The sequence below is a fragment of the Ailuropoda melanoleuca genome, chromosome 14 (assembly GCF_002007445.2).
Source record: "Ailuropoda melanoleuca isolate Jingjing chromosome 14, ASM200744v2, whole genome shotgun sequence".
Taxonomy (NCBI): Eukaryota; Metazoa; Chordata; class Mammalia; order Carnivora; family Ursidae; genus Ailuropoda; species Ailuropoda melanoleuca.
In genome coordinates, this window is record NC_048231.1 from 48,592,221 (window position 1) to 48,617,511 (window position 25,291).

At 41.6% G+C, this 25,291-nt stretch overlaps 1 protein-coding gene across 1 annotated transcript in view; it reads left to right on the top strand.

The window, feature by feature from the left end:
• The window catches only part of PIEZO2 (piezo type mechanosensitive ion channel component 2), a 351,612-nt gene that overhangs the window by 317,240 nt on the left and 9,081 nt on the right, over positions 1-25,291 (top strand). The window contains exons 37-48 of the mRNA XM_034642188.1: positions 58-225; positions 2,796-3,200; positions 3,507-3,765; positions 6,619-6,801; positions 10,334-10,586; positions 11,568-11,700; positions 13,663-13,810; positions 13,908-14,122; positions 17,965-18,123; positions 20,053-20,200; positions 23,683-23,871; positions 24,217-24,309. Of these exons, the coding sequence (XP_034498079.1) occupies positions 58-225; positions 2,796-3,200; positions 3,507-3,765; positions 6,619-6,801; positions 10,334-10,586; positions 11,568-11,700; positions 13,663-13,810; positions 13,908-14,122; positions 17,965-18,123; positions 20,053-20,200; positions 23,683-23,871; positions 24,217-24,309 (2,353 nt within the window). The remainder of the gene's footprint in view (positions 1-57; positions 226-2,795; positions 3,201-3,506; positions 3,766-6,618; positions 6,802-10,333; positions 10,587-11,567; positions 11,701-13,662; positions 13,811-13,907; positions 14,123-17,964; positions 18,124-20,052; positions 20,201-23,682; positions 23,872-24,216; positions 24,310-25,291) is intronic.

Below are 25,291 nucleotides of genomic sequence, written 5' to 3' on the forward strand. Positions count from 1 at the left end.
ACTGATGTACCATTGGTGTTTTAACCCCTGTGTCTCTGTGACTGTTTGCGCTGCTAGTTGCTACACTGAAGCGACCATGCTGTTCTCAAGGCAGTCTACCCTTGATGATTTAGATGGACCAGAAACTGTTCCTAAAACAAGTGAGCGTGCTCGACCTAGGCTTCGTAAAATGTTCAGCATGGATATGTCCTCCTCATCTGCTGACAGTGGCAGTTTAGCATCAAGGTGCTTAACTCGTGCATGCTTTGTTCCAGAATTTTATCACTTGTTCCCCTTCATGTCACTGCAAATATAAGTTCTTGTGATGTGTGTTTGTTTGGTTTGGTTTTGAATTTTTATGTTAAAATTTGCATGATTCACCAAAGCATCACCGCCGCTCGTTCTGGGACCTAACTGGTCATTCCCAGGATGGCATTCTCTGAAACTAACCGCTCTTCAGTTTTTGTCTGTTAGGAGTTTTTTAAAAACCCTTATCATAAACATTGTCCTCCATTTTGTAAGTATTTTACACTTTCCATTTTTAAAGAAATAAGCATGCTTCCTCCTTGATTAAGAGCTCAGGTAGGCAGTCCTCACAAGGGAAAATGTGTTAGGAAAGATATAGGCAATAGGAAAAAAAAATTAAATCTGCCACTAGTAGTCCTTTTTAGTTGATAAGAATAATTTTGTCAAAGTTAGAATATATTTTGCCTTTGGTTTCAATAAAGAATATCACGGTGAAGCAGAATGTATCAACTTTGTTACAAGTTACAAGTTACAACTGTAACTTGTATTACTTTGGGCTTGAGTTGTCTTATTAAATTCTACCATAAAAGCATACTCATTTAGAAATGAAATTGTTTACATACGGTCCAAAAGTTCTTTTTGGAATTGCCTTTTAGAATGGCCCACAGGGGCACAGAAACATCAGCTACACTGTGCTTATCCTGACACCAAATAACCCAATCCAAGACAAATTTCAATGTCGACTGTGCACAGTGGTAAATCAGAGGAGTGTTAACTTATTTTTGTTGGCAGCTATATATCTTAATACAGTGCTGCAGTATGCTGGAGCCTGGCATTGATGGGAATGCCTTGACCATTTGAGATGTCCCCTGGCAGGCACATGCTATTCTACTCCACATGGTTGAGACTGGAAGGTACCAGGACTTGCTGAATCCCTTCAGGGCCAGACCTGATCCAGAACCATAAAGAACATGCTTATAACTGGTTAGAGTCCAACTGGGAGTTAGACTTGATGTGGGGTTGGCTCCACTGCTCTGAAAATTGTCTGGGGTGATCAATTTCATGACCTTCCTAGGAGGCTGTTTAATTGAGGTAAGTCCTAGAAAAAAATCCAGTTTGCCTTGACATTCCAAGAGCTTTCTATGTGATGTCCATACTGAAAGCCAAAGTCCTGGGAACATTAAACACATGAGTGGGCACAACAGCTCACACAAATGTTCTTCAGTCTCAGGATGCCACGAAGGGCTCTACCAAGGTCTATTCAATCATCCATCCATCTACCCATCCATGCATTCATCCACTCGCTTATTGACATGTCTACACTGGTATCTATGACAAGAAAAATGGGTACAATCTGTGTATTTGAGAATCTCAGTGTTTATGGACCCTAGCTGCTCACTATATGCCATTTGAATAACAGTACAATTTCAGGGTCTAAAACAGTATGGCTCTACATCCAGCAGATTCCACAACTCCAGAACATCTTTGTCCGTCTTCCCATTGAGGGGCTGGGGTGGACAATAAAAATAGGCATGCCATGAATTTCCCTGGCATGGCTGCTGTATTTTCATTTCCAAAGTCTTGGGCAGGGACCTGACAGGGAAAGTGAGGAGATAAAGGACTAAAGAAGAAGAGGTACAAGAGAGACGGACAGGTTGCCAAAACCAGAAGGTGAAGATAAGTAGGGAAGCTTAGGGAGAATGAACACTCCAAGAGGAGCAGGTAGAGGAAAATAAGTTGAAGTCGTTTGGTGGAGAGAGAGCAGGAGTTAACCCTGGAGGTGGGGGCAACAGTTCAAAGGGAGAAGGGCCAAAGGTCCATAGCACTGGGGAGGAAAAAATGGTGGTGTTTCCATGGGCAAGGCAAAGAACCCAGTGGGGGAGCGCTGGGAGCTGGAGAGATGGTGAAAATTCAGTCAAATGTAATAAGCACCACTAAGAAAAAGGCAAAGGATGGAAAAAGGGGAGGAAAAACAGATATACAAGAAGTATGCCATTTTTTTCCATAAAGCCTGCAGTTGTTTAATGTTGTTTAATGTACCCAATGTTTTATCATTCCAACCCCCTCCCCATGGATAAGGGTGGACCCATGGTGTAGAATTGAGAGTAGAGTACCTCCTGGCCAACACCCACAGACCCAGGCTGGCAAGGCTTCCTGTTTCCATAGGCACCCTCCTTTAATAGAATGGTAGGTATGCTATGCTAACTCTGTCTTGATTTGGAAATAAACTCTGGAACCCATGGTTGTGAGTCCTGACCCGATTTAGACAACCTCTGTGCATCGGTGGGTTTAGCAACTTAGGAGCCATGTCACGTGACTTGCTCGGGTTTTCAACCACGATGTGTGTGCACTGTCGGCTTTTGCATTTAATAGGCTGTTATATGCAGTCTCTGCAGACCAGGTGGGAATATCCTGAAGGAATAAAACAGGTGGAATGCAGTGGCAGGGTGGGGGAAGGGGCTGTGGTATTTAGTTTTGTCCTAATGTTTTAATTGGGGAGTGCCGAGAAGGTGTGTTGAGAGTGGGGAGGATGCTAAGACCGGGGTGTGTGCCATCCTCTCTCTGCACAGCGAGCCCACGCAGTGCACCATGCTGTACTCGCGCCAGGGGACCACGGAGACCATAGCGGAGGTGGAGGCCGAGCAGGACGACGAGGCTGCGGCCGGAGACGCCGACCAGAGCGGGGAGGCCACGGCGGACAGGGGGCCGGAGGAGGCCTCGGAGGCCTCAGAAGTCGGCCTCACCCCGGACGCTGAGCTGCCGCAGTATTCCACAGAGGACGGGGACGTGGAGGCCCCGCCATCCTACAGCAAGGCAGTGAGCTTTGAGCGCCTGTCCTTCGGCTCGCGGGATGACTCTGCAGGCCAGAGCCACATGGCGGTGAGCCCCGACGACAGCCGCTCGGACAGGCTTGAGTCCAGCATCTTACCGCCCCTGACTCACGAGCTGACGGCCAGCGAGCTGCTGCTGAACAAGTAAGAGCCCGTGGGGGCTTCTGTGCCCAGTGTGCTTGGAGGTAGAGAAACTCCCATGGAAAACCGTCCACCTAGACGGTCAAGCAGACAGTGTGCGGTGCTCCCATGGTGAACAACGGAACTAGCAAAAGCTGTCCAGATTAGACCCTGGGGCACACGTTTCTTTCTGTAATAGGCTATTTGGTTGAGTCTACCAGAAATCTGGGGACATGGGAAGGCAGGAGAGACAGGGGGATTATGCAAGGTGGAAATCAGTAATTTGGAGAAATGAGGAGCCATTAACTATCATGTTGTTTATTTTAACAGGATGTTCCATGACGATGAGCTTGAAGAGTCCGAGAAATTCTACGTTGGCCAGCCCCGGTTCCTGCTGTTGTTCTATGCCATGTACAACACTCTGGTGGCCCGCTCAGAAATGGTGTGCTACTTTGTGATCATACTAAACCACATGGTCTCTGCCTCCATGATCACCCTTGTGCTGCCCATTCTGATCTTCCTCTGGGCCATGCTGTCTGTCCCCAGGCCCAGCAGACGATTCTGGATGATGGCCATTGTCTACACAGAGGTAAGCTTGGGGTGGAACCTTCCTGGAAGCCTCTTCTAGCATTCATCGTAGGCGGGCCTGCCGTCTTCAGGACAGTTTGAATAGGACATTCAGTTAGATGGATGCTCTTAGATAGGCATGTGATTATTACTAACAACTGGTTAGTGCTAGCAATTGTGTATCTTTTCACATGACACACTGCACACAAGATAGGTGCTACTATCATTCCATTTAACAGAGAGAAATAGCTTTAGTGAGACTAAATAATTGACCGAAGTTACCCAGCTGTCAAATGGTGGGGTAGGCTTTTGAAATCTGGTCATCTGTCCTATGATATTAACCCCTGAGATAAAGTGTTTTACAAAACTAAGTTTGGTGCCTGGTGCTGGTGGATGTCCAGTGAATGGATGCTGAATTAAACAATACCATAAGCATTTTAAATATAGTTTGGTACAACAGACATATTTCGCATTTTTAAGCTTAAAAGCCAATTTCCACACACCAAAACACAAAGCCATGTGAGCGCCTACCTAAAAATCTAAATGACACAAGAGTAAATTACCTTCTTTTAATCACATGTATGGGGACAGGAGACACTCTTCCCAATTGTCTAAACCTGATTTTCTATCCTTCTCTATTAAATATATAGAAGATCACAAATTCCCACGACAACAATAAAATTGGGAATAAAATGGGAAGATCGACAGACTTTGTTCCTTGGGTTACTGTAGTTCTTTGTGTTGTGGGGTCTGTGACAAAGGCTGATTTTCTTATCTGGCTCATAAGGGAAAGTTTTCGCTAACAAGGGTACTGTAATTGCTTCTTAAAGGGAAGAACACATGATGGATATACATTGAGATTCTAGAAATATTATAGGTTTATAGGTAATTCAGTAAAATAAAACAAAGTTATTTGCCAAATCATCTCAAAAGTGTCAGTTTAAAGTGCCATGTATCTCATTTCCATAATAATTATTTAAATACATTTAAATGCTTATAAAGATAAAAGATGTAAAGCCAAATATGTATCTATTATTTTAAGTAGGCTGTCCATCACAATCTTGCCAAAATAATAATTTTTGAGGATTACTTCCACTACATCACTTTGGAATCTGGGACATACATGACTTCCTATTTGGGGAATGGGTCTGTTCTCTCTAACGCCTCTGAGTGAGGGAATTTTCTAACCTAGAAGTGGAAGAAGAGCAGGTACTAAGAACTTAGAAAAGGGAACAAGAGCTAATTATATGTAGCTTTCATCATAGAATAAAATCTTCCTAGTTAAGTTAAACTGGGTTCTCCATTTTCTCCATCACACCAAGGAGCAAGGTAGTGGAAAATTAAGTTGATGTTAATTCATTCTACAGCTTAGGCTATATGCCAAAATCCTAGAACTGTGCCAGGCATGAGAAAAGGACAATAAGGTTTTTTGTTTTTTTTTTAAGTTGTTTTCTGTTTCTCAATGGCTCACAGACCAATGTGGCAAATATATGTTGTAAACAAAGAACTACTTAGAGTATACAAGAAAGATGGATACCGTGCCTGAGTGGAGTGGAGAGAGGCTATCGTTGCAGCTTCTCAGTGGAAGACATCTTAGTCCAGAGTCTTAAAGGATGAATGTAAGGTCACCAAAGGATGGGAAGCAAAGGGAGCTGCAAGTCATTAGGAGTAACCCATGCAAATAAACAAAGGCATAAGACACACTGGCATGTGCCAGGAATGACAGGTGGTTTGCAATGGCTGGAGCGGAGACTGTGAGTGGACAGTACAGTAGCAGGGTATTGGAACGTCAACACGGTTTATACTCAGGACCTTCTCTCCTTGGTATGGAAATATTTGAACAGAGGCATGACTCAGTCATGCTTGTCTTTAGCAAAGTTTCACACAGAATGTAAGTGAAGGCATGGAGACCAGCTAGGAAACGGTCTTAACTGTCTAGGTGAGCGGTTGTAGGATGTGAACTGACCCAACAGCAATGAGGCTGAAGATGAGTGGGTAAATGAGAAGTTTTAGTAAGTGACTAAAACAGCATGGGGTGTAAATGAGAAGGGGAAAGGCAAGGATGAACTTCAGGTTTGTGCTCTGGCATCAGCGATGTGACAGTGTTGCTCAGCACGCTAAGGAACACAGGACTATTCTTTGCAAAAGCTTGACTGTAAGAAGGAGAGAGACAGGAGAAGAGGTAAAATGAGAGACTAGGTCAAAAGAGGACTTTTAAAAATATTTTTATTGATGAACTACATATATTGCAATTAACCTCCGGTGACACAAAATTTAGAAGGTTGCTTAAATGAGACACATCAATTTTCTCATGTGTCTTTTTCACAGACCACCTCCCTACAGCATTTATATCCTGAACTAGTTACCACAACTGGCATTTTTTTTGTTTTATTTACTTTTATTTCTTTTGGAGGAGAGCTTCCAGGGAGCTTAAAATGGTGAAAAGAAAGAGATCAGAGGAAAGTAGAAATAGGCATCAAAACTGCCTGAGATACAATACATAAAATATAAACTTCTTTTTGTTCAAATTTTTCCTCATTTCCATATTTTAATAGCTGAATAATTATATAAATATCTCATTAAATCAGTATAAATTAGCCAACTCCTCAAAAATAAAGAAAATTATTTTAGTAGGTATTGTGAGTAACCAGACTAGCCCTCATGTATCTGAAATCAGAGGCACTAGCGAGAGTAAAATATTACTCTTGGTCTAAAGTCCATGTGAGAATGACGGTGTTATTTCATGTAATTGTGTTCATTCTTATCATCAAAACTATGAAATTATCTTTTAAATTTTTATATCACTGTTTTTCTTATATAACCATTCTTAAAAGGAGTATGCATATATTTTTTAATTTCCATCGTCCTTGTGTAGGTGGCAATTGTGGTCAAGTATTTCTTCCAATTTGGGTTCTTCCCCTGGAACAAGAATGTGGAATTGAACAAAGATAAACCTTACCATCCCCCTAATATCATAGGAGTGGAAAAGAAAGAAGGTTATGTCCTTTATGATCTCATTCAACTCCTGGCTCTTTTCTTCCACCGGTCAATTTTGAAGGTATGGCACATTAACACCTGACCAGCACATGTTGATAATTGCAGCCACCTGCGATATGCCTGGAGAACCAAACGTTGGGATTGGTTGTGAGGCCAGGGGGCCAACCAGTACATCTACTTATATGCTCTTTTTCTTTTTTTTTAACAGTTGTGTTCATTTACTGGACATTTTTTCTAACACTATGTGCTCAGTAATGGAACTTGTTATAAATTTGGGAGAAAATTCCCCCATATTTCTACTTCTGTTACGAACATATCACACTTCATCCATATTTGTGGGAATTGCTTGGACGGTGTGCAGTATCTTCATGCCTAGTACACTAAATTCTGCTCCTTGTTTAAGCCAGACCACCAGAGAGCTACAGTTTAGGGTGGATCACACTGCCTCTCACCTCATTTCCAACTTCTGCCTACCTTCTTTCAGTAGACTTGCTTTTGTGGGATACTTCTTGTCATGAAATAATTAGCTTTAGCGAGAGTAAATGGTCGAACAAAGCCCGGGGCTGTGCTTCTTGTAAGCTTACTGTTGGAGAAGCTATACATTACACTACTCTGGGAAGACCTATCTACAGGATGGTCTGTCTCAGGTTCAGCAACTCCTGTCATCCCCCTGAAAAACCATGTGGGTTTTTCTTGTACACTGTGAACTATAAGCTAAGCTTGCAAATACACCTCTCAACTCTAAAAATTAGAAATTGCTACATAATATATATTTTATGTATCAATGTGCCAACTGTCTCTACCTTACTTCCATCTCTCCTTTTATAAAATATTTTAAATTCATTTTATCAAGTAGTATCTTTATTAGTTCCTTTTTAGAACAAGCTGACATAAGTTAATACACACACACACACGCATACGCATATACAGACCATATGTAACAGTGTGGTCAACTTCTGTCCTACTCGGTATGCTATTTCAAACCCGGCTTCCTCTGCATATAACTCGGTCAGGACGTTCACTCTGTCTTCATCACCTTACAAAATGTGCGAGTCCCTAGCCTTCCATTGGGGGGGGGCCGTACCTGCGTCACAGGTGTGTGATGGATTTGCAAAGGTATATTATCTAAGGAAGCCAGTTAGCCAAAATTGAATTTGCCTAAATTTTCCAGTTCTTCTGATAAATTACCTGGATTCATATAATTTACTAATTCTTGTTATGAATATATTAACAAATGTATTAACATCATTTTTTAGTTCTAGAAATTGAAGTTTAAATTTATGCATTTAAGATATGGTGGTATTATGTTGTATGTCAGTTACACCTCAGTTTTTTAAAAGATTTTATTTATTTGTTAGAGACAAAGAGAGCACAAGCAGGGGGAGGGACAGAGGGAGAAGCAGACCCCCCCACACACTGAGTAGGGATCCCCATGTGGCGCTCAATCCCAGGACCCTGGAATCATGAGCTAAAGGCACACACTTAACCGACTGAGCCACTCAGGCGCCCCAATTATACCTCAATTTTAAAAAAAAAGACATTGTATAAGTTTAGTCACTTCAGAACTCTCTTGCAACTTGTTATATCCTTTTGTGCATCATTTAAAAAATTTGTGGAGGTGCCTGGGTGGCTCAGTTGGTTAAGCATCCAACTCTTGATTTCAGCTCAGGTCATGATCTCAGGGTGCTGGGATTGAGCCCTGCATCTGGCTCTGCCTGGGGCATGGAGCCTGCTTAAGATTCTCTCTCTCCCTCTGCCCCTCCCCTGCTGCTTATGCTCTCGCTCTCTCACTCTCTCTATTTTTTTAATTAAAATTTTAAAAAATCAACTAAAAATTGTATAAAGTTTTAGGCATTTTTGCTGCCTTTTCATTAATATGTAAATGGTTTAACAACTATAATTGTATATTTAAAGCATATAATAAAATTTTGGTGTTTTGTATTGATATAATTACTCTGATTTCTTCTTAGAAAATTCTGTATACATGGTGAATGTATTTGAGGTATTATTATGCTGAAATTTTAGCTAATGATATGAAAAATAGTTTTTGGAATGACAAATCTTTTCATAAGAAGACAAAACTACCCTACAGCTTTGGAAACCTATTAAACAATGCTGCTATGGAAACCAAGCAATTCAAACTATACGGAAATTTCAAAATGGTTAAAACTCTCCTATTTGGTATGAGTTGCTAGAAATTTTATAAATAATTGCATGAATTCAATAACAAATATACTACTATGAAAGTAGTAACAGAATCTAAGTATGTTCAAATGTTGGCAAAAGAGGAAACAACTTTTAAAATGATTTAAAGAAAGAAATGATTTAAAAGAAATCAATAGAAGTTGAAAAATCCCATTATGAAAATCTAGAATGTTTGCTATGTTTACAAGAATAGCATCCATTGAATATCTTACAGAAATAATATATCTATTAATATTTAAGAATAGTCTGTAAATTAGGTGACTTTTTTTTAATGAATTGATCATTTTCCAAGTTATTTTTTGACCAACTGAATTTTGGCAAATTGGCCTGGAGGTCTTATCCTCTACAGCCTATGGCAGAGGAAGGCCTGGGCGAGGTCCTGGGGAATAAATGAATAGTCTGGCAGTCTGGGAACCCAGAAGGCAGTGAGCTCACTGGGGAGCTTCGAGCAGCATCAGCAAGTTCATTGTAAGGGGGATTTTCTATCCAGGTAGCATCTTGCACCAGCAAGGTCCCTGGTTTTTCTCAGCCTCTTATGCTGTCCTTCCTCTTGTCTGTCCTACCAGCCCCTTTTGCTTATTCTTTGAAGGAAAATCCATACTCTGCACAGTGCATCATAATCTCTGTCTCATATGTGGACCAACATATTTTGAGTAAAGTATTTGTGGCTCTGTTCCTGACTCAGCCAGGGGTGATCCAGGAGTTAACATCTTACTGTGTAGGTTAAGGGAGGGACAGCATCATTATTCAAGTATAGATACTTGGTGAACATGGGGCGGTGGGGCTAAATTCACCCACTGATATTTGAAATGCTACTTGTAAGCACGGAGAAATATGTTCTAGAAAGTGCTTTCACTCAGGAACAAGTCAAGTGATTCTAATTTCACCTTTACTCCATCTGCCAAACATCATCTGCCTCCATGTCAATTAATTAGCCAAACTCTTATGATCTACACCCACTCATCCCCACTCTACTGGGACCATCAGAAACATCTAGATAATAAGCTTTCCTAGAATCCACTGGTTTTCTAATCTTTTCTCCACTTTACTGCAGTATGAATGACAAAAAAATTGTAGTATATTTAAAGTGTACACCATGGTGATGTGATTTACGTAGATACTGTGAAAGGACCCCCCACTGTGGAGCTAATTACTACCCATCACCTCCCATACGTATCTGTGTTCTTTTCCTACTTTTTTCTTTTTTTGGTGAGAACATTTAAGTTCTAACTCTCTTAGTATGTCAGTCATATAATAGGAATGTCACCGACTATAGTCACCATCTTTCACGTTTGGCTTTCTAATCATGTGGGATGGGATTCTGTAGGGCAGAAACCAGCTCCCTCACCTGGAACGTCCCCCTGAATTGTCCCTTATGCTTTTCTCAGTGCCATGGCTTGTGGGATGAAGATGACATCACTGACAGTGGCACAGACAAGGAAGAGTCAGATGATGAGCTCTCCCTCAGTCGTGGCAGGAGAGCCTCTTCAGATTCTCTGAAGTCCATCAACTTGGCTGCGTCGGCAGAGTCAGTGCACGTGTCCTTCCCTGAGCAAACCACTGCCATCCGAAGGAAGCGATTGGGAAGCAGCTCCCAGATATCCCCCAGATCCAGCTTTTCTTCCAATAGGTCCAAAAGAGGTATCTGTCACATGATATCCTTGGGCTAGAATAAATCCTGAGTTCTCTGGTTGTTCTGGTGCTAATGGGTCTGGTCCTGGGTGGGGGCATTTAGTGGGTGCTATCAAGGAGATAGACGTTGTAATATGAGAAGAAAGTACTTTGAAATCAGACAGACCTGAGTTCAGATCCTGGCTCAGCTGTGTGACCTGGGGCAGTCACATCATTCTTCAAAATGTCTGATTGCTTCTCAGGACAAGGATTTCAGGTAATTGTGAAAAGTGGCCAGGACACTGCCTGTGTGGGCACATGCTAGTTTTTAAGTCATATCCAGAGAATTCTGCTGGATGTGTCCAGAATGCTATAAATCACATTTTATTTTGAAAATATTTTTAGATTAATTGAGGGAACTTTTAGCAAAACCACCTATTTATATCCTAAACTAGTTGTTCATTTCTTACTAGCTAGTGAGTATCATCAGCAGATAGATAAGCCCAATGGTTGCCACTCTTGGAGAAACTGGGTTTTTGTATTTACAGTGCTCCTGCCTGAAGCTTTCCAAACACCTGCATATTCATCTTCGGAATACCCTTTTCAGGCAGACACCAGCAGTCATCCAATATTCATTTCACAGTTAGAGAAATCTGGACATGAAGAAGGCGTGGATCACGGACCCAATGTGGAAACCCCGCAACCTGGGGTCCCAGTCAGCACTATAAAAACTGTTCCTCCAGTCTCTTTCTTCCTGGGATAAAGATCGCATAACAAGCCCAGAAAGAGCCAGTGTTGGGTGTAGCAGCCCACAGACGCATTCTGCTGCAAAGGCATAGTTGAAACTGCAGATTCCAAACCCTCAGTCACTGCTCTTACAGGCACCTGCGTATACTCACCCTTTAAATCCGCTTCAAGTCATCCTTCTCCCCTGTGGGTTCCAGGGCCTTCTGGGGTATTTATGTCAACAAACCCATAACTCAGCACATCTTGGTTTCTTTTTATCTCTAGGCAGCACAAGCACCCGGAACAGCAGTCAAAAAGGGAGCAGTGTTTTAAGCATCAAGCAGAAAAGCAAAAGGGAGCTTTATGTGGAAAAGCTTCAAGAACATTTAATCAAAGCAAAAGCATTTACCATAAAGAAGTGAGTGCCTGAAGACACTTGGGTGGGGTGTTTTATTTAGGGTGTTTCATTTATCTTATTTTAGGGCTGGTATCAATTGTTTCACATAAACCAGGGCTAAAGAGCAGAGAAGTTACTTCTCATATCATAAACATCATCTGCTTAAGCAGAAGAAAACGACCCATTATCGTATTATTCTTAATGGAGATATAATTTACATACAACATTAGGTTAAGTTCAGGTACAACGTAATGATTCGATATATGCATATGTTGTTGGAATGGTCACCACAATAGTCTAGTTAACATCATCACCGCATATAGTTGCACAATTTTTTTCTTATGATGAGAATATTTAAGGTTAATGTATGATACAGGATTAATTAACTGAAGTCACCATGCTGTGCATGACATTCCCAGGACTAACTTATTTTATAACTGGAAGTTTGTAGGCTTTGACCCCCTTCATCCATTTTGCCCAGGCCCCGCTTCTGGCAACAACCAATTTGTTCTCTGTATCTATGAGTTTGAGTTTTTGGTTTTGATTTTTTTTTTTTTTTTAGATTTCACATATTAGTGAGATCATATGTTAACTGACTTTCTCTGACTCGTTCCATGTGTAATAAATATATTTCATTATATGCCATTGTGTACACACACACACACACACACCACATTTTTGTTATCCATTCATCCATCAATGGACACATAGGCTGCTTCCCTGTCTTGGCTATTGTAAATAATGCTGCACTGAACCTGGGGTGCAGATACCTTTTGGAGTTAGTAGTTTTCATTTCCTTCAGATAAACACCCAGAAGTGGAATTGTTATATAATATGGTAGTTCTATTTTTAATTTTGGGGGGAGCCTCCATATTGTTTTCCACCATGACTGCACCAATTTACATTCCCACCAACAGTGCATGAGACTTCCCTTCCTTCCACATCCTCACCAACACCTGTTGTTTCTTGTCTTTGTGATGACAACCATTCCAACAGGTGAGAGGGGATGTGTTGCTTTTAAAAATCACTTTTCACTGTGATTCATTTTAATATCCATTATGTTTATAAACACAGTTTTCCTATTTGAATAGAATAAATGATTTCAAGGATTCACAGTATGTATTTCCAAGCATCATCATGCTAAAGCCCAACCAGATAGAGAGGTGTATGATGTCAGAGTTGGAAGGGATTTAGAGAAACACTCTCATCCTAGAGAGGGGAAATTGAGGTCCAATGTCACACAGCTGGTCTCCAGCAAGATGCACACCCCCCCCACCCCCTGTCCAAGTGCCAGGGACATAGGCAGCAGATGAGCAATGGGAATGGAGGAGGTTCAGGAGGGCTGGCCCTGAATGTGGGCTCTGAGACCAGGAGGACCATCCAACCTGAACGTGGCCTTGAATTAAAGGCAGAGGCTGGACAGAACAAGGTGCAGTCAAAAGCCCAAGGCACTACCTGGGAACCAAGAGGGGCACAGGACCCAAAAAGGGGAACAGCAGGGGCTACCGTATGTGTCCCTGGTGCTTGGGTCAGACCAGGTCTATGCACTGCCATTTAGTCCCATATAATTCTCACCCCAGCCCTGAGTCTCAGATCTGCTTCATACCCAAGTTTTACAGTAGAGGAAACAAAAACACGAAGAACCAAGTGGCGTGCTCAGGGGCTCCCAGAAGGGAAGTCATTGAATCAGGTGACAAACCCAGCACCTCATTTCCAGGACTTGAGACCACTGTTATACTTCAAGCAAGAGAAGAGGCCTATGGTCTCTTCGGCAAAAAGGGCCATAGTGCCTTCCTTGGCAATGAATTTGTCTACACTCTCTGTTAGAGCAGTAGCCACCCATAGAAGACTCCGCTGAGGCTGAAGAGGGAGGTGTGACCTGCTGGGAAAGAGGGATACAGAGGAATGGAACGATGGTGGTATCTGGTCACTCCTACCATCCCTCCCCTCCTGAAGCAAGTGCTGGGGGTCTCTGTTTTGCAGGACTCTGCAAATATATGTGCCTATCAGACAGTTCTTCTATGACCTCATCCACCCAGACTACAGTGCTGTGACCGATGTGTATGTGCTCATGTTTCTGGCGGACACTGTTGACTTTGTCATCATCGTCTTTGGCTTCTGGGCCTTCGGGGTAGGTTGGGGGCAAAGGCCACCACACATTCAATAAGTAAGAGTGATGCTGTCCTATGAAATGCCACTCGTGCCTGAACCTGCTGTTTCCTTCCCAGAAACACTCAGCAGCCGCAGATATCACCTCTTCACTGTCGGAGGACCAGGTTCCTGGGCCATTTTTGGTGATGGTCCTCATTCAGTTTGGAACCATGGTGGTGGACCGAGCCCTATACCTCAGGAAGACTGTACTGGGAAAGGTCATTTTTCAGGTCATTCTTGTGTTTGGAATTCACTTTTGGATGTTCTTCATCCTGCCTGGTGTGACTGAGAGGTAAGGTGGAAGCCGGAGGCACACACCTACTTTAATCCAAATGTATTCCAGAAGGTTATATCCCATATGCATGGTACCTACCACCAACTTAGGGCTTAAAACAAAATTAAGTTATCATCTTTAAGTTGTGTAGGCCAGGAGTCTGACACAAGTCTCACTGGACCAAAATCAAGGTGTTGGCAGGTCTGCGTTTCTTTCTAAAGGCTCTGGGGGAGAATCCCTTTCCTTGCCTTTTCCAGTTTCTGGGGGGCCAGGCTTCCTTGGCTTGTGGCCCCATCTGAGCCTTCAAAGCCAACATCAGTGTGTGGAGTCCTCTTCTCATTGCATCACTCTGACTGTTCCTCCGCCATCGTGGCTGCCGCTGAGCACAACTGAGAAAGATTTCTCACTTTAAGGGTTCATTGATTAGATTCACCCCACCTGGATAATCCAGGCCCTCTCCCTACCTCTAGGACCTTAACCCAATCTCAACTATAAAGTCTTCTTTGTAATGGAAGGTAACATATCCACAGGATTAAGCAATAATACCTTCCAAACCAAACAGAGCTGGAATGTTTGTTATAATGACTGAATGAAGGACTTCTTTTGTGATTTATAATCATGCATATTCAATTTTTCATTTATTGAGCTCCTGTTATGTCCAGGGCAGTAGACCAAGTGAAAAGGGGCATGACACCAATGTGAATAAAGCAGGGACCTGGTCCCTTGTGGGAAGGACCACACAGTGGCTTCCAGGGATTGAGGCACTATGATAAATACTAAAAGTGTGGCTGCAGTTGGACACCTAAAACTAATATGATGTTATATGCCAATAATATCTCAATTTTTTAAATAATAAAAACTTGAAAAAATATTGAACAGTTCCATCACCCAAAAACTCTCCTGTGCCCTTTATAGGACCCTTCTCCCTCACCTCTATCTTCTGGTGCATCTATTTTCTGTCCCTGCAATTTTGCTTTCCCTGGAATGTCATATAAATGGAATCACACACTCTGTGGCATTTGAGGCTGGCTGTTTTTACTTGGCTTAATATATTTGACATTCATCCATGTTGTTTTATGTATCAGTACTTAATTATTTTTTGTCAGTCGATACTATTCTATTGTATAAATGTACCAAACAGAGTTTAAATACAGAAAAGTTTAAGGACATTTGGGTTGTTTACACTTCTTTATAAAGCTGCTGTAAACATTTTTTGAAAAGGGTGGCAGAGGTCATTTCTATCTCATTGGACCTCACTTTTGAGCCTCACCTAAATGGCCACTCCTAATGCAATGGATTACCCTATCTTTATTTTTGGATATTTAATTCAAGATACGTTAGGATTGGTGAGCCTTGAGTCTTCATTGCCTGCATGTCAGTGGCAGCACACTTCCATGACATTTCGAGCTCTGCTGTCACTATTTATTAACACCCCAAATTCATTTTTTTCCTTCAGATATTGTTACTGAAAACTTAATTCATTATTGTTCAAAAGAAAACATTCATTAATATTCATATTTTCTAATCCTTTTCAAAACAGGAAAAGAATAAAGTAAGGGACAGATTAGGAGTTTTAAACTATACAGAAAAAAATTATGGCTACCGGTTACAATTTTGAGCATCAGAAAGCTCCAGTGTTTTGAATAATTAATCTGATAAATGGCTTTTTCTGTGTATATGCACATGATTTAGCGCACAAACTTTCAGTGGTTTACAGTCTACAAAGCACTGTGTGGCAGGTGCTGTGGGGGATGGAGAGATGAGTAAGACGTCACGCCAGCCTCTACCAATAAAACATGGAGAGACCACCAAAGTAAAAGGTCTTCCAATATGGGACAACCTTAATGTCCCTAATTAGCTTTAACACGATTACTTCAGTAACTACAGATTAACTATGACTTATTCCAAGTTGATTCGCTTTAACGTTGTAGGAAGGAAAATGTTTGCTTATTTGTTTATTTTTAGTTTTTATTTAAGTTCCAGTCAGTTAACATACAATGTAATATGAGTTTCAGGTATACAATTTAGTGATTCAACACATAGCATACAACACCCAGTGGTCATCATAATATGGGTTGGTCCTTTTATAAGGGCTATAAGACAACACAGTTTTATGTCTTGGATTATAATTTTGATAGATATAGAATTTTTCCTCGTGCAGTTTTTGTATAAATTATTCATAAAATCCAAGGGCATTTCCCTGAAGAGCTAAAAGAACGTTCTTTCCTACTACTATACCAATAGAGACAGTCTCTAGAAAGGGCGTGGAGAGGGATAGTTGATATGGGCTCTCTGTAAGGTATCTGATATATTATTAATAATTTGTTAAGTACTAGATCATGGTCAAATATTTTTAGTTTATAGGAACTGAAATACGAAAGCTGGTTTCGCCACAACAGAGACACTTATAAGCAACATTTTTGAGATTTCTAGGTATTGAGATCTACATAGAGGTTCCTAGGCCCCTGAGACACAAAGGCCCATATATTCCTGGATGGTTCTTAGATCTGGTCAACTAAAAAGCTATTTTCAGTTAAAAAGATAACACGTGTCTTCTTCTAATGTCAAAATTAAAAGTTAACAAGACAAATCCAAAACACAAAGAGTAATACACTGCATTTGTAAAAAACTTTAGATGTTGCTCTTAATTTTAAACCCAGGGAAGATGATACTTAGGTCTTCTTGAGTCAAAGGTATTATTTTTTATTTCTTTTTAAAAATGTATTGACCGTGTTTAAGATTCTTACAGAATTCTGCCTTTATCCAAAGTTAAAAATGGTCCTTCCTGTGGGTCACCATCCTTTGAAAATGTGTTTTACATTTTTTCTGGGGTGAAATTTAGTTCCACCAAGTTTTTCCTCCAACTTATGCTAGCATTTATGAACTGTATAGCACTGTGGGTCTCTTCATTAATTATTCACCAGGAGAAGGGACTACAGTCTCTATTGCTGGAAACAGCATTAAGAAAAGAATGGTGATGTATAGTAAGGAGGGCACGTATTGCATGGTGCACTGGGTGTTATACGCAACTAATGAATCATCGAACTTTACATCAGAAACCAGGGATGTACTGTATGGTGACTAACATAATATAATAAAAAAACATTAAAATAAAAAATATATTATTATTAAAAAAAGAAAAGAGGGGCGCCTGGGTGGCACAGCGGTTAAGTGTCTGCCTTCGGCTCAGGGTGTGATCCNTCTCTATCTCTGTCGAATAAATAAATAAAATCTTTTAAAAGAAAAGAATGTTAGATCATGGAATCATAGATTTTCAGAGGTAGGGAAAATCTTCAAATAAAGACATGGATATCTTGAACACAATGTCTAGAGGAACAAAAGCTATAGCTTGTAAACACAACTGAAACCCAAATCTGGGTGTTGAAACTTTGTTAATCCATGACCTATCTTTATAGATGTATAGCAAAAAAAAAAAAAAAAAAGGGGGGGAAGGAGGGAATTCACTTTCTCCTACATCTTCCAAATTATGGGTCCTTTGACGTGAAATAAAAAGCATCTTTTCATGAGTTTTAATTTGGATCATGGTAGCAGCATCTTCCGCATTGTGAAAAAATATTAGTAAATTTGCTTAAAAAATAATTAATTATTGCCCAAACAACTGAATAATGCACTAATACATTGGAGGCAACATTTAGACATTTTTTTTAATTATTAGATTTTCTTACCCTACTTTTTGCCTTTGAAGTGATCTATGTACAGAGGATTCCTTACAATTAACTTAATTGACTTTAATCACCAGAGGGGCAATTAGGCTTTTCTTTTTTTTAATCCTAAACTGGTGTGCTGTTGTACCAGAAGAATATTCCATTATATCGCTTTTCTGTGTTTTTACATTTTAGGAAGTTCAGCCAGAACCTGGTTGCTCAGCTTTGGTACTTTGTGAAATGTGTTTACTTTGGGTTGTCTGCCTACCAAATCCGTTGTGGCTACCCAACGCGAGTCCTTGGAAACTTCCTCACCAAGAGCTACAATTATGTCAACCTCTTCTTGTTTCAAGGGTAAGGAAGGACACTCCGTATTGCACAGTCACTCACAGAGGGGGGCTGGCAATAGAAAGACATTTGGTTTCCTCAGGAAGAAACAGAAAGTTGTAGAACACTGACGTAGCAATATGGATCATCACAGAACTCTTAACGATGTTTGGCAAAAGACAGTATGCCTCTTTGAAACCTTTCTCTGGGTAGTTGCTACACATCTGGCCAGTATATTATATAGAACTGTTGTTCTGTGATTATTGTATTGTATAGAATCATCCACATGGGTTAATTATGCTGTATCCTGAATAATTACTGTAGTAATATTTCAGGATGAAAAATAGAGATACATGATCCTTAAGTATTAATATATTTCTGGGCACAATGGAATAGAAATTTGGAATCTGGACTATTGCAAATTACGTTTGGGATTTTGTGCTGACCATGAGTTCCTCCATTGAAGAGGGCCATTTTATTCCACCTAGCACCAACCTAAATGCCCCATGACTTGCTTGTTCCTGATAGTGTTAGCTACTCAAATGAAGCATATTGGCTCCTTGAGTGAGGATTTCTTTGGTAGTATCTCCTTTCTGCTCCCTTGGAAATTATACCACAGCCTAACAGTCCAGGCTGCTCATGGCACTGCTGGCTTCTCGGTTGTACCAGACCTAGGGATGGTGACTTAGTCTCAGAAGAGGTGTTGAGCATTCTCGGTGAGTCGCTTAGTTTTTTTCTGTGTATGGCTTGCTGTTTCTTCCAGGGGTTGGATTAGTGTTCACTTGGAAGAGCCCAGTGGCCTAGAGGAGAATTTCTGAGTGGTAACCCAAGCTGCTTTGAAGGTGCACCGGGTACACCCAGGTTCTCCAGCCAGAAAGAAGCTCAGTGTTAGTCAAGAAACAAGGAATAGTCTCCAGAAGCAAGAGGAGCCCAGGCCAACCCATTCCTAAATACAAGAGCTATGCCAGAATCTTATTAAACTTAGGCACCTGCTAGGTCCACCAGATGTGGGCTCTACTGTGTGCCCCCAAACACAAGTCCTGCTCCCTCTGACGGCTCTCATTTGCCCTCGTCTTTCTCGTACCAGCTATATAACTTTTCCTAGCGCATTCAGCAGCAAAACCCCAATGTTCAATAACCCTCTGACCAATAAATTCTCATAAGCAAATGTTTAAAAAAGTAAAATTATGGGTTTTTTTTTTACAGAAGATATTATCTTAAATATAGAAAATCCTAAAGACTCAACCAGAAAACTGTTGGAAATATTCAATGAATTCAGTGTAAAGTTGCAGGATGTAAAATCAACATGCAGAAATCAGTGGTGTTTCCATATGCTAAAAACAAAATATCGTGGGGAAAAAAACAATGAAAATAATCCCATTCACAACAGCACCAAACACAATGAAATACTTAGAAATAAGTTTAACCAAAAAGATTTGTACAATGAAAAATTGGAGAGGACACCTTCAAACTTATTTAAAAAGGGAACCCTAGGGCTCCTGGGTGGTTCAGTCAGTTAAGTGTCTACCTTCAGCTCAGGTCATGATCCCAGGGTCCTGGGATCGAGCCCCACATCGGGATCCCTGCTCAGTGAGGAGCCTGCTCCTCCCTCTCCCCCTGACACTCCCCCAAATGTTCCTGTTTTTTCTCTCTCTCACTCTCTCTCAAATAAATAAAAAAAATTTTTAAACGGAATAATAAGTTAATAAAAAGAAATGCCTAATTTGTTTAGACAATCAGCAAAAAGAAAAAAAAAGGAATGGGAAATACTAATTTATACATTGACTCATGATAGAAAGAGATTGTAATTCCCTGTTGCATTTTATGGTAAGGATCACCCTGAGAATTTTTCCTTAGTCATAGGGCTAACACAGTAGGGAACTGCATGAGCTCCTAGGGTTGGGGGGGTGACGGGGGCCACCCCACAATTATCTAACAAGATGTGGCTTCTGGCAGGTTCCGCCTTGTTCCCTTTTTGACTGAGCTGAGGGCTGTGATGGACTGGGTGTGGACAGACACGACCTTGAGCCTCTCCAGCTGGATCTGTGTGGAGGACATCTATGCTCACATATTCATCCTGAAGTGTTGGCGGGAGTCCGAAAAAGTAAGCCAGTAAAAATGCCTGATCCCTTTTTGTTTCCCTTCCATCCAGGCTCGTTATGAGATTAATGTGAACCTCTGCAAGTTTTGTGGCCAAATAAATGGGGGCAGGGGGCAAAAACGGTGAGGACCTATACGTGTCCTATTGGTTTCCACCTCCCGGACTTGGGAATTTTGGACTCGCTGCTGCCCTAGTCAGCAATAGCATCCAGATGTATTCCCCTTTTGGCAAATGTATATTGTAGTTATTTTTAAAAGAAAAAAATGATATATTGCTGTGTGACCCAATAATTCTTAAATGGCTCATTTGGGAGCAGAAGGGAACGTGGTATGGTAGAGAAAAGTCAAGTAGGGTGGCTTGGACTCAGGCTAACCCTCTGATTCACTCTTTGATGAGTGACAGAACAATATAACTTCTTTGTGCAAAGGAAATTGAAGTGCAAACATTTGCTTATTCTGTTAGATTGAATATTAAGTTTTAAATAGGATAGAATTACCATTATTTATTGGATTTTTCAAAAGTTTAATATCTGAAACAGGAGTCTGTTGTATAATAGCAATAAGACCACTCACCAAGAATTAGCTGAGGTGGTATAAAATGTCCTCTTTATCTCTTCTTGATAATACCCTCTTTGGAATAGTTCCCTCTAGTCCATATACTTTCTAGTATGTTCTGTTGCTGCTTCTGGGAATTTTAGCTTCACGTTCAAGGGGCCCACTGACCTGTGGCCCCTGTATTTATGGGGTTTGTGGGACTGAAGGAATTAGGCCTGGCAGTCAATTTAAAATCATAGAGCTTGTCCCGATTTTTAAGGAGCAGACAAGCTGTTAAAATGACAGAATATGAGAAATATGAAAGTTTTTCTACCAAAGGGACTTTGAAGGTAACAATCATGGTGACAAAGGGCCTGGAAATCATGACAAATGAAGAAGAGTAGGAAGAACCAATAATTGTTCTGTCTGAAGTAGGAAAAAAAAATGGAAGGAGGCAAAAGCAGTAGCCATTTGTAACTATTTGAAATACTGGGAAATAGAGGAAATGTCTGAATTTGTTTGTAAGACTCAAGATAACAGAGTTAAGACAGGTGGGCAAAAGCTCCGGTAAGTTTCAATGGCATATGAAGAACATTCTAGCAACGATCGAAGCTACCCCATCACAGCTTGGCTGCCTCAGGTGGTATCCATGTACACACGGTGACTCTAGGAGAATTCACATGCTGGACCCTCTGTGCTGGGAAGCACGCGTCCACCTCCAGCTCCAGGAGCCATTCGTTCAACAGTCCCCATATCAGTTGTCTGTTGCTGCAACCAAACTACCTCAAACTTAGTGGTGTGTGTATATATATATATATATATGCACATATATGTGTGTGTATATATATACATGTATATACATATATGTATTTTTTGAGAGAGAGAGAGAGAGAGAGCACAGAGCAGGGAGGGGCAGAGGGTGAGGGAGCGGGAGAACCCCAAGCCAGGCTCCACGCCAAGCACAGAGCCCAACTCTGGGCTTGATCTCACAACCCTGAGACCATGACCTGAGCTGCCAAGAGTCTGATGCTTAACAAACTGAGCCACCCAGGCACCCCAAACTTAGTGGTTTAAAAATAACAACCATTTCCTTTGCTGGCAATTCTGTGAGTGGGCAGTTTGGGCTGGACACCACTGGACAGATTTGCCCAGGGTCATCCTGTGGCTGCCGTCTCAAAGGGACCAAGTGCAGGCAGAAGAAAAGCTCAAGAGAGAATCAGTTCAAGAGAGAGGCAAGTTGAGAGGATAATTTCAGAAAGAAGAGGATCTGAAGCTCTATAGGTGTTAAGGAAAAGAATAATAGAAAAAAGAAAAGCAAAGTTCTTAGTATCAGAGCCAAAGGAAGAAGGTCCTGGTGGTGGGGGGGGCTGGAAAGTGTGGAATCAGAGGCATGGGTGAGCAAGTTAGTAGTGGGAAAGAAGAATGGCTGTCCTACAGGAAGCTGGAGAAAGATGGGCAGCGAACAAACACACACCACATAGCCTAGCTTCTCCATGAAATAGATGAGCTTATCTGTTGACAGCAAGCAGGAAGGACGACATCCTAAGACCCAGGGCCTGTCCCCGGGGGCACCGGAAACCATGAGATACTACTTCCTCTGGGTGAATGGGCGGGGAGTGCTTACGAGGGGGTTTCTGAGTCAGAGCTCACATGACTGTCCCACGCTGATACAGAGCCACCTTTCATGGCAGCACCTGTGTCTGCCCCATTTGTTGGCTCTTATAAGTTTTTCACTGCCACTGAGCCAACAGGTGACAACTTTCTTTATACCATAGTGAGGAGGTCACATCCATTGCCTGTCCTCCTTGTGAAGGCTGGTGTCACTCTGCCCTGGAACACTAGGCATTCCTGCCCAATGAAAGGTTTACAATTATTGCTGTTATTTTATCTTCAAGAAATAAAAAACCTCATTTTAATATATCACCTCTACTTAAATATATACTTCTATCTTATGCTAAGTCGATGGATATTTCAGAGTATCAGCCTTTTTTTTTAAAGATCTTATTTACTTATTATTTGAGAGACAGTGAGAGAATGAGTAGGAGGAGGGGCAGAGGGAGAAGCAGACTCCCTGCAGGGCAGGGAGCCTGACGTGGGACTCGATCATGGGACCCTGAGATCATGACCTGAGCTGAAGGCAGATGCTTGACCGCCTGAGCCACCCAGGTGCCCGAGCATCAGCCTTTTACATCACATGTGGTAAAACTTCCTGAGGAACTTAGGTGTCTGGGAGGTCAGTGTCAAGGGCGTCCAAGCGAATCTGGCACTCATTTCTACTTGTCCCATCAGAGACTGAAACAGTGACAGACTCTCGTCTAGCGTGAAGCAGAGGAGTAAGCATCTTTTAACAGTAACTTTTCTTAGCGATTATTCTGAGTCCAATGTGCTGTGCTCCAGGGGCTTTATGAATACATTTTATGAAGCCAGAACAATTTTCGGAAAGGCAGGAGTGTTGGTGTATGAACACCCACAAACACAGGCCACTCAGTCCTAGTCATAGTTTACTTTTTTTTAAAAAGACTTTATTTATTTATTTATTTGAGAGACAGAGAGCACGAGCAGGGGGGAGCATCAGGCAGAGGGAGAAACAAGCTCCCCACTGAGCAGGGAGCCTGACGCAGGCTCAATCCTAGGTCCCTGGGATCATTACCTGAGCTGAAGGTGGACACCTAACCAACTGAGACACCCAGGCATCCCCCCGCAACAATTTTAAGGAGAAATTCTCTCCGGTCCCATTGGTCTCTCATGGTACCACTGTGGGAACGTGTTGGGAGCTCATTACAGCTTCACATCACTACCTCACTTCGCAGAGTGGGGACAAGGGTGTTCTCCCCACTTCAGAGTGAGAGGAGCAGAATAGGGCCCCAGTCAGGTCCTGTGGGAAGAGCTCGGGTCCTTCCCCCACCTGCTGCTGATGCCGGAAGCCTGAGCCTGGATGACTCATCGTTGCAGAGATACCCGCAGCCCCGGGGGCAGAAGAAGAAGAAAGTGGTGAAGTACGGCATGGGAGGCATGATTATCGTCCTGCTCATCTGTATCGTCTGGTTTCCCCTTCTCTTCATGTCCTTGATCAAATCTGTGGCGGGGGTCATCAACCAGCCCCTGGACGTCTCGGTCACAATTACCCTGGGAGGGTACCAGGTAACTGCTGAGTATTCCCCCCCAGGTCTGGCTCCCCTGCCCGCGCCTTTCCTCACCACCAGCTACAGGATGTCCAGTTAGCTCTTGCAGCCAGATCTCCCCGCCCCCCGTCCTACATTTTAACTGGTCAGCAAATACCTGACCTATGAGCCAAGGACAGAAGACAGTGAAGGGTAGCTCTGTTCTGGTGTGGGGCACCAGAGTAATCTCTTCAAAGAGATCCCTGAGGCCAGTTGCCATTGGGTGCTCAGTGGGTGATGATACGCTGTGTAAAGATTTCTCTTTTAACCCAGGATGCAGAGATGAGCCTTAGAGTGTTGACATCACTGTTTCTTTGTTTTCCAGCCCATTTTCACAATGAGTGCCCAGCAAAGCCAGTTGAAAGTTATGGATCAACCAAAGTTTAATAAGTTTATGAAAGCTTTCTCTAGGGACACTGTAAGTAAATGTGTATAGTAAATGTCTATGAAGACGTTCCATCTAGGTGAGCTTACTGCTTGTCATTTTATTCGCTGCTCTGCCGTGGCCTGTGGTGGTGGGAAGGACTCTTCAGGGATTACCAATGGCCACTGACCACTTGGATAATCTAAGACATTATGTCCATATTATTGAATATAAGTGTCAATAAACATAATTTTAATTCAGGACATTTTAATGTAAGCTCGACAGATGTAGGTCTTCTTTTATACTTTTAATTGTTTTTAATCATGGTAGATGTTGATCCCTTTGATGGGAAGGTCTACTCTGAGCATCTGTCTTCAGGGAGTAATTTGAAATATTGGTAAAGTTCTATGCAGGTACCTGCTTGTCATGGCATTCTCTGTATTGACAAAAGTTGGAAGCAACTGAGGGCTCCACAAGTAAGGACTGGTTGAATAAATTGTGGCAAATGTATCAAGTGAATTTGTTAGGCACTGGCTTCCCTAGGGTGGTTGGCATGGGAGAAGGGGGCTACCACTTTTCATTTTATTTACATGCTGTGTTGTCTGAATATTTTCCAAGCAACTTCTTTTGTAATACAAAATGATCATTACAAAGATAGTGCATGGCATGAACATTTCTCAAGATAAAACATAAATGAAAAAGAATATACGTTATTTTTTTAAATGATTAAAAGAATAAAATCTGCATTTCTACTGCATATAATAGGGATAATGTTTTATTGGCAAAGTTGTGGCTGATGTATTCTTTTCTTCCCATTGCAAACTTACAATAATATGATAAATTGATTTTTAATAATTAAAATTTGCTTTACAAATAATACTTTCTTATTTAAAGAAAATGATTAGGCAGACAGATGCTTAGCTCTTTTATAAAATTATCAGCCTATAAAGCACACTGCCAGGTCTCATCTCAAGAGATATGAAGCTGTGAAGATAGGACCAAGATATTATGGGTGGATTAAATTTGACTATCTCAT